This window comes from Herpailurus yagouaroundi, unplaced genomic scaffold (genome assembly GCF_014898765.1).
Source record: "Herpailurus yagouaroundi ecotype Mexico unplaced genomic scaffold, PumYag 162, whole genome shotgun sequence".
Classification (NCBI taxonomy): Eukaryota; Metazoa; Chordata; class Mammalia; order Carnivora; family Felidae; genus Herpailurus; species Herpailurus yagouaroundi.
The window spans coordinates 50,086,091-50,095,003 of NW_024412403.1; the positions used below are offsets into that span (position 1 = coordinate 50,086,091).

At 40.1% G+C, this 8,913-nt stretch overlaps 1 protein-coding gene across 3 annotated transcripts in view; it reads left to right on the plus strand.

Annotated features, from left to right (window-relative positions):
* The window catches only part of NXPE3 (neurexophilin and PC-esterase domain family member 3), a 44,370-nt gene extending 36,365 nt beyond the window's left edge, over positions 1 to 8,005 (plus strand). For all 3 annotated transcript variants that reach the window (XM_040484395.1, XM_040484397.1, XM_040484396.1), the window contains 2 exons: positions 3,878 to 4,084; positions 6,429 to 8,005. In XM_040484395.1, the coding sequence (XP_040340329.1) occupies positions 3,878 to 4,084; positions 6,429 to 6,979 (758 nt within the window). In that variant the 3' untranslated portion in view covers positions 6,980 to 8,005. The remainder of the gene's footprint in view (positions 1 to 3,877; positions 4,085 to 6,428) is intronic.
* Positions 8,006 to 8,913: the final 908 nt, after the last annotated feature.

Here is an 8,913-nt window from a genome sequence, read left to right on the forward strand (position 1 = left end):
GTTATTTATTTTTGGGACAGAGAGAGACAGAGCATGAACGGGGGAGGGGCAGAGAGAGAGGGAGACACAGAATCGGAAACAGGCTCCAGGCTCCGAGCCATCAGCCCAGAGCCTGACGCGGGGCTCGAACTCACGGACCGCGAGATCGTGACCTGGCTGAAGTCGGACGCTTAACCGACTGCGCCACCCAGGCGCCCCTGGACAAACCTATTTTAAATACAACCACCTTCAGTTGGAAAAAATACTTGGTACAGAATACATTTTATTTGGTTAACTTAGAAAATCAAAGGGCTCATATGCTATGTAAAATCCAACTGACTGATATCATTTGGGGGTAGGAAGCTCCCCACAACTGTATCAGTAGTGAAATGTATGCCTTTGTAAACAGGACCACCTTTACCACTAGCTGGCTCTACGGCTCTCTGGGAAACTTCGGCAAGTCCCTCTGTGACGTACCATCTTCACCTTTAAAAGACATTTGGACTAGCCATTATCTGAGGTCCTTTCAGCATTCTTTTAATCTATAGGTATTTCTACCTGTACCTGTTTAGCTTCCCTCCGAAAAATGCTTAGGTTTTAGGGGAGTAAAGTATAAAGAAAAAAATTAAATTCCCAAGGTTTTCCAGGGGGAGACTCAAGGGTAAACTCAAGCTATAATAACTGCTGTGTAGCCAGGACTTCTCGTAGTCCCAGTGCTTGACAAGTTGTACCTGAACAGCTCGACACACGGTGTCCTCATTTCTCACCCCCCTGAGGTGGCACCCAAGCGTTCCGGTGCTAATTGTGTTCCTTGAGGAGAGGAATTGTTTGACTCTCTTTCTTTGTCTTGTCTTGTTTTTTCTCTCGTGAACTATATACTCCTCGTTGGCCTGCCTTTTACTTTTCTCACTTCTACAGATAATTCTATGCTATGAAGTTAAGGGACGTGTGCACTAACGTGCACTCACTCATACCTCCCAGTCTTAATTCACACTGTCTCCCTCTCACCCAGCTCTTTCTAGATAGTTGGGGGAAATTTTTTTCTCTGCTCTTCTCTTGTTTTGTCCCATTTGTGGTCCACATAGTCCTCGTTTTGGCTAATGAATGACATGGGATGACACCCTTTGGAGGAAACTATAAGCTATGAGTTTTAAAGAGAAGCCAAGACATTTTAGAGAAGCAGGGACCTTAACCTGCAGATAATTGAAGCTATCCCTTCTGATTTTGCATAAAGATCTTATCTGCTTTTGATAACCATCCACAAAAACTACTTCCTTCACCATCAGTATTTAAGAAAACTGTAAAATCTAAGCAATAACTCCGTTTTGTTTTAAAACTATTTTTGGGGCGCTTGGGTGTATCAGTCAGTTAAGTGTCTGACTCTGTTTTGGCTCGGGTCATGATCTGATGGTTTGTGAGTTTGAGGCCCTCATCAGGCTCTGCGCTGACAATGAGGAGCCTGCTTGGGATTCTCTCCCTCTCTCTCTGCCCTTCTCCTGCTTGTGCTTTCTCTCTCTCTCTCCCCTTCTCTCAAATAAATTAAAAAAACCCACAAAACTATTTAAAAAAAAATTTTTTTTTTCAACGTTTATTTATTTTGGGGACAGAGAGAGACAGAGCATGAACGGGGGAGGGGCAGAGAGAGAGGGAGACACAGAATCGGAAACAGGCTCCAGGCTCTGAGCTATCAGCCCAGAGCCCGACGCGGGGCTCGAACTCCCGGACCGCGAGATCGTGACCTGGCTGAAGTCGGACGCTTAACCGACTGCGCCACCCAGGCGCCCCCACAAAACTATTTTTATTCCACATGTATAGTTCATTAGGGGTTATATTATTGATTTAAGAGACTTTCATATCTTATGTGAAAATGCATTCCAAGTTCCAAGAAATGCGGTCTTTTTAAAGAACTTCAGACTGCTTAAAGTCTTAATAAAGTAAGAAATGTTTTTGTCTCCACTGACCATAAGAGGGCAATGTAGGTACATGCATTACACTTTAAAAATCTGCTCTGTTATCTAGTGCTGCATGTGTGAAGAATTAATGTCAGTTCAGTAATTGATTTGCTTTGCTTGACTTAACTCTGGTAGTAAATAAAATTAACATTTGAATGGAAATGGTAATTGTTTCCTGTGTGATATACACTTTCCTTTATAACATGTATTTGGCACAGAATAGCCAAATCTTCTGAATTAACCATGGTAAAAAGTGTAACTTCAAAATCACTTTTAATTCCCCTTCTAGTAGATGTTTTCTTTGGGCCCCAGGTGTCTGCTCTGGAGCTCCCTGTCTGTATAACCTTGACGTGATGATATAATGAGGAAGCTTTGGGCAAGGTGTGGTAACATAGTAAAGTCATACTTGGTAACATGTGGAGAAACTGTTTATGAATAAGCTAAATAAATATTTACCCCCCCCCTTGTCTTTTCTTTGACAATAACATTTTCCAAGTAAAGCTTTTAAAAATGCTGTTTACTTTTCAGCTTAGGCCCTGAACCTTCAAAGAATTAGCAGATGGCTGAATTAAAAGGTTAAATATGCAGTATCTGTCAAATAGGGCATCTTCTTTGAAAGGAATAAAACCAAAATAATTTTGAGTATTATCTTATAATATCAAGATAATAAGCTGAAAATAGTCACAAATATGGGGCTCAAATTTAGATTTCTGAGTTGTATAAACATTTGGATTTTGAATTGTGGTTTAACAGGTGAGACTGGAGAATTACTGGATTATGATCAAGGTTTAAGCTTTGGGGTGTGTAAGGAAGTGATGTAAAATAATTGATGGTATTTGAAGATTGTAGATTTGAGTGTTAGAAACAAGTAAGTGTACACCTTCAGGAAAAAATCCAAAAAGAAAATGGCTGACATCTACAAACCTCTGTTTTTGAGACGTGGTATATATAGCACAGTGGTTAGACCATGGGCTTTGGGGCTCACCTGCTTGGATCAGGTCTTGGCTTTGCTGCTTGTTAGCTCTGGATCTAAGTCAAGTTGCTGTTCCAAAAGGCAGGGTTAACACTAGGACCTACTTTAAAGGGTTATTGTGAGCATCGTATGAGATAATATATTTAATTGCAGAGTAAACTCTCAAGAAATATTAGCCATCCCTGTCTGTTTATTTTGAAGCACTTAAAGTGTGTTGTTTCTACAACAGCATTTTCCAAGGGAGGTGTTAGGGAAGAAGGATGTTGACTTTCCCTTTGAAGGGTGTCCTGCCTCTCGTGTCATGTGTAGCTGGGCTACAGCCATGAGTACAAACTGCTGCTGCATTTTAAATATTGCTCATTGTAATATTTGTACATTCTTCTGAACCTTTTGTAACGTGGGGAATAGTTCTTTAGAACTATTTGTGTGTATTTGGTTTCTTCGCTGTATTAAGTGGTGGTTATCTGAATTACTATTTGATTGCGGGACCCATGGGTTAAAATTTTCCTTTTATTAGGTTGAGGAACAGTGGACTAACATTACTATGCGTATGTAAAATATGAATTTAAGGTGTTACTTGCCTCATAGGCCTTTGGATGAGAAACTTATTCCGGGAAAATGCTAGACAATAGTTAATGTCTACACATTTCCATGGTATTTGCCTGCCTTTATTTTTGGCTTTGATAAAAACATGCATAATCAGAGGGAATGCCCAAAGTCCCCTTTTCGCCTCTGTCCACCAATAATACCCTCACACACATTTCACATCTTCCTATTTTTGTGCAAAGGAGAACCTTTTGTAGCAAGGGGAAAGTCTGGGATTTCTTTGAGATGTGATGGCGGGAAATGTTACCCAGATACCAGCACGCTAACAGATATAGGGCCATAATTTTGTTTCTTGGAACATTTTCCATGTATGGTTAGTTGGAGGAGACTTTCAGAATATCTAATTTTGTTTCCTTTTTCTTCTCAGAAACCAACAATCTAGAACTATCTCATGGCTCAGGAACTTTTCCTTCTGGGTATTATTATAAAGATCAGTGGAGGCCCAGAAAGTTTAAGATGCGCCAGTTTAATGACCCTGACAACATTACAGAATGCTTACAAAGAAAAGTGGTGTATTTGTTTGGTGACTCAACAATCAGGCAATGGTTTGAATACCTTACTACGTTTGTTCCAGGTTGGTACTTTGCATTTTGTTTCATAATTCTTTTCCGCATGCACAAAATCAGCTTTCTTCACTCCAGTGCCCGAGGAAGGGCATCAGGTGAGGAAGTAGTTATTTCTCTGTAGGACTAAAGAGGTGTCCTGACCCTGGAGAGAAGTGTGATGGTTTCTGATCCATGGTGGGGTTGTGATGTATTGATGGAAGCACTGGAATTGAAGTTCATACCACTGATGAGCTGTGTGACCTTGGACATGTTATTTACTTCCCAGGGCTTTATTTCTCCATGTGCAATGGGGCAGCTGGACAGAATCACCTTATAGGTGTCTTTTACTTCTGATATTCTGGGCTATAAAACAGAGGTGGACATTTTCAGTTGTTTCTCTCCTAGTTCTGTTTAGTCAGACTTCAAGTTTAAAATAGATTTAACTGGAAGGAAGCAGCCAAACAGACTGTGGTCCATTTTAATACATCCATGCAGTATATAGCCTTTCCGGTGTCATCTGCTGGGCATTCCATTGATATGATTCTGAGATGAGCTGGCTCCTACTGAGGGAGTCTTGGTAAGTCCCAGCATTCTTAGCTTCCTGGTGTCACTGCTGGGCTCCTGGGGTGCCCTCCAGACTCGGAATAAAGCCGCACTCATTGGAAGGCCCTCCCTTATTCAAATGGGCCTTTTCCTCTTTGTGGAAGGTGTGGATGGAGTGAGGAGGAATGAATCTCAGGTAACGGTACTAAAGACCCTGCTTACAATTGAGAGAGCTGATAAATAATTCCATGGGAACTATTTTTGAGGGCTATACATGGGCAGGACTTTCCATAAAGCAAATTCCCATAGTTTGTTGTGAGCTGTTGTTGGTGTTGTTTTTCTCTTTTATTTTTTTTACACTAACCTCATTTCAGATTTAATTTTTCAAAGGAACGGAAGAAGTAGATACGGTCCCCAAAAGTGGAAAGTTAATTCCAGTTTTTGTTGTGCTTTTGTTTTTTTATTGACACAAGCATAGCTGAGTTTGGTCAATAAAGCATAAATTAAAAACTAGGAAAAGGGATATAATTTGTATGGCATAATGCTAAGCATGTTTTGATGCTGACTAGGCAGGGCCCTCCAGAAGTCTGTAGTTGTTTGTTTAAGTTCTAATGACAGAGCTCAATATTTCCGTTCATAGCAGTGATCACATTGAGTGTCATAATTATTTTCCACTGTATCCTTTGCAGATAGATTTTCACCTGATAAAGCCTTGTGCTGGTGCTTGATTTTAATCAAATGAAAAAAATGGTAGCTTGAGCTTGTTCAGTTTAAATGGAGCCAAATGCTAAGTAGTAATGATTTAGGTACGAAGATCTGGAAGAGGAGACTAGGACTGCATGGAGAGAAGAGTGAAAACTTTAACCCTTAAGAAGAATGTAGGACAATTAGGGTGTGATGTTAGTTCTTCAGAATTGGCTGTAAACTCCTTGAGAGCAAGGACTGTGACTTATCTATCTGAGCAGTGCTGGCTAGTGGCACTACAGTGGCTGGCCCTGAATAGGTACTTAGGAAGTGTTAATGGACTTGGATTGCCAGAAGTTACTTAGTCTGTTCTCTGTAAGGCACTTGTAGGGACATTCAGGGATATGAGACAGGCCCTCTTTCCTTATGGGGCATATGCTAAGTGATGAATTTTACAGACAGGGTTTTTCAGAAGTAACAAAAGAGAAATCCTGACTGATTCCTGGGACCTTCAGAAGACCTCAGAAGAGCTGGACTTTGAAACACAACTTACATAAAGGAAAGGGAAAAGTGAATTCTAACTTGTCTGCTGTCTTTGTTATTCTTGTGACAGAGATAGACATTCTGTAAGACATTAATATGATTTTCCACCCATAGGGTGAAACTGAAAGTCAGAAGAAACAGGGTTGCTTGTTTCTTTCATGTATTTCAAAAAGTATTTGGTTACTGTTACGTGTTTACTTAAAAAAGCACAAGTTATAGCCCTCATCCTGGAAGAAATAGTATTTATATGTTAGAATAGTGATGTATAAATGCCAAATTGATTTTTAGATATTTAGCAATCAGTGCCTACAGGAAGATTTCTTGACCTAATGGTTAGAAGTAAACAGGTTATTTTGCTTCTGAGGTATATAGACATACATATAGAATCTATTACTGATGGTTTAAATAATATGTTAGAATAAAGGTCCATTGAGGCCAGTGAAATAGGTATTACCTTTACAGTTGTACCTTTTTGTTGTACTTTTGTGGTACTTTTATTAAAAAAAAAAAAAAAAAGTTCTCTTAAGCCACTAAGTAAAACATGATCATAATATATGTGCTTGTTTTGAACATTTTTATGAATTTGAATTTTCCTTGTTTCAGATTTAGTGGAGTTTAACTTGGGTAGTCCCAAGAATGTGGGTCCCTTCCTTGCGGTGGACCAGAAGCACAACATCCTGCTCAAATATCGCTGCCATGGTCCACCCATCCGTTTTACAACTGTCTTTAGCAATGAGCTTCGTTATGTGGCAAATGAGCTGAATGGCATCGTGGGAGGGAAGAACACAGTGGTTGCCATAGCTATATGGTCTCATTTCAGCACCTTCCCTTTGGAAGTGTATATCCGGCGGCTCAGGAATATCCGTCGAGCAGTGGTCCAGCTCCTGGATCGAAGCCCTAAGACTGTGATAGTCATCCGGACAGCCAATGCCCAAGAGCTGGGGCCTGAAGTGAGCCTTTTCAACAGTGACTGGTACAACTTCCAGCTGGACACCATCCTTCGGAAGATGTTCTCAGGGGTTGGAGTGTATCTTGTTGATGCCTGGGAGATGACCCTGGCTCATTATTTACCCCACAAGCTACATCCGGATGAAGTTATTGTGAAGAACCAACTGGACATGTTCTTGTCCTTTGTGTGCCCCTTGGAGACCTAGCTTGCCCTGGAAGGAACTGGAGGAATCACATTTTCTGCATTAGAGACAGTTTATGGGAGGCCCCATGGAGATATTGCTGCTACTGATATGTACAAAATTTCAGAAAGAGCTGGACTTTATATAATGATTTGTAAGGAGCTTAGAAAATGCAGGTTGCATTTATATCTACCTACAGGATTTATTCCAATCTTTACATAGCCATGGGAGAACCATTATTAACAACATCTACACACTGTATTGCCCTTGTAACCAAAGATGCTAATGAGTGTGTTTGAATTAGCCTCTCCGGAGAGGGGAGATTACTATGCTAAAAACTGAAAAATGTTCTGACCTAAATGGTTGGTAGTGGAGTGTGTGTAGCTTATCTGGTAAGGGCGATTGTGCTTATCTGCATGAATAGCACGGTGGGTCCATCTTCAGTGTGATAAACTGATGAGGCGTATGGTTAGGGGCTCCTGTGACACACAGGAGCCTGCTGTGTCTCAGGAGTTTCTCTTGATTCACCTTTTTTGAATTACTTGAAAAGGCCAGTATCTTTGGTTAGAATTTTTTAGTGAGAACATTTACAGTGTTCTGCTTTTATCTAGAAAAGAAGCAAAAGGAGAATACGAAAGCGGTTAATATGAAATCTGTGTGTTGCACTGATACTTGCATTGGGCGGTTGTTACTTACTTGATTCAGCTAAATTTTACATGACGAATACTTTAAAATAATCACTTTTGGAACTGGAAGGGGGAAATGTATAAATGGAAATTTATTTTTGTGTTTTGAAGTTTGAGGGTTTTAAGAACTGACTTTTATGTAAAGAACGCCGTTGTTTATTATAAACTTGTACAAGTTACTTCCATCAATTTCAAGTGTTTCTTTTTTGGTTGTTAGTTTGGATCACATACCAACATTAGAAATGAAAATCTAATTAGAAGTTAGATATTGAGATCTGTAACAAGTATTTCTTGATGGGGACATAAGGTACACGCATTCTGTCATGCTTGGAAGTAAAAAACTGCTATCTTAAGATACTATCAATTTTATTTGACTGTCTTTGCCTTATTAATTTTAAATGGGTTTAGGCTAGCATGGGGCCATTTAGTAAGCACTCTTTTCTTTTTGAGCCAGAATGGATTACAATCTAGTTTTAGTTATCCCTTAATGGACATATGAAGAGACTGGAGAGGCTTTAGAGATGAAGACTGATGCTAAAAGCATTCTCTTAGGAGAATGGGTCGCGGAATTTGGAGTTAAGAAGTTTTTTTTAATGTTTATTTATTTTTGAGAGAGAGACACACAGAGTGTGAGTGGGGAATGGGTCAAGGAATTTGGGGTTTAAAATTTTTTTTAATGTTTTTTTTATTTTTGAGAGAGAGACACACACAGAATGTGAGTGGGGGAGGGTCAGAGAGCGAGAGAGACACAGAATCCAAGCAGGTTCCAGGCTCTGAGCTGTCAGCACAGAGCCCAACGCAGGGCTTGAACTCAGCTGTGAGATCATGACCTGAGCCGAAGTCAGATGCTTAACTAACTGAGCCCCCCAGGAGCCCCAAGGAATTTGGAGTTTTAACTTAAAGAGTATAGGGGCGCCTGGGTGGTTCAGTCATTAAGCATCTGACTTTGGCTAGGGTCATGATCACCTGGTTCATGAGTTCGTGCCCCACATCAGGTGAGCTTGAGGCCTGCCCTGCTTCTCTCTCTCTCCATACCCCTCATGGGATTCTCTCTCTCTGCTCCTTGATCACTTGCACTCTCTCTCAAAAACAAACAGACAGACAAAAACAAAAAAACTTCCTTTCTTAGACTTGAGGGCCATCTTCAAATTTGTAAAATATATATATGGGGAAAGATATTTTTAAATTATTTGAGGCTAAGGCTCACCAACAAGTAGTTAAACATATTAAGATTGCTTAATTATTTTTTTTAACGTTTATTTATTTTTTTGG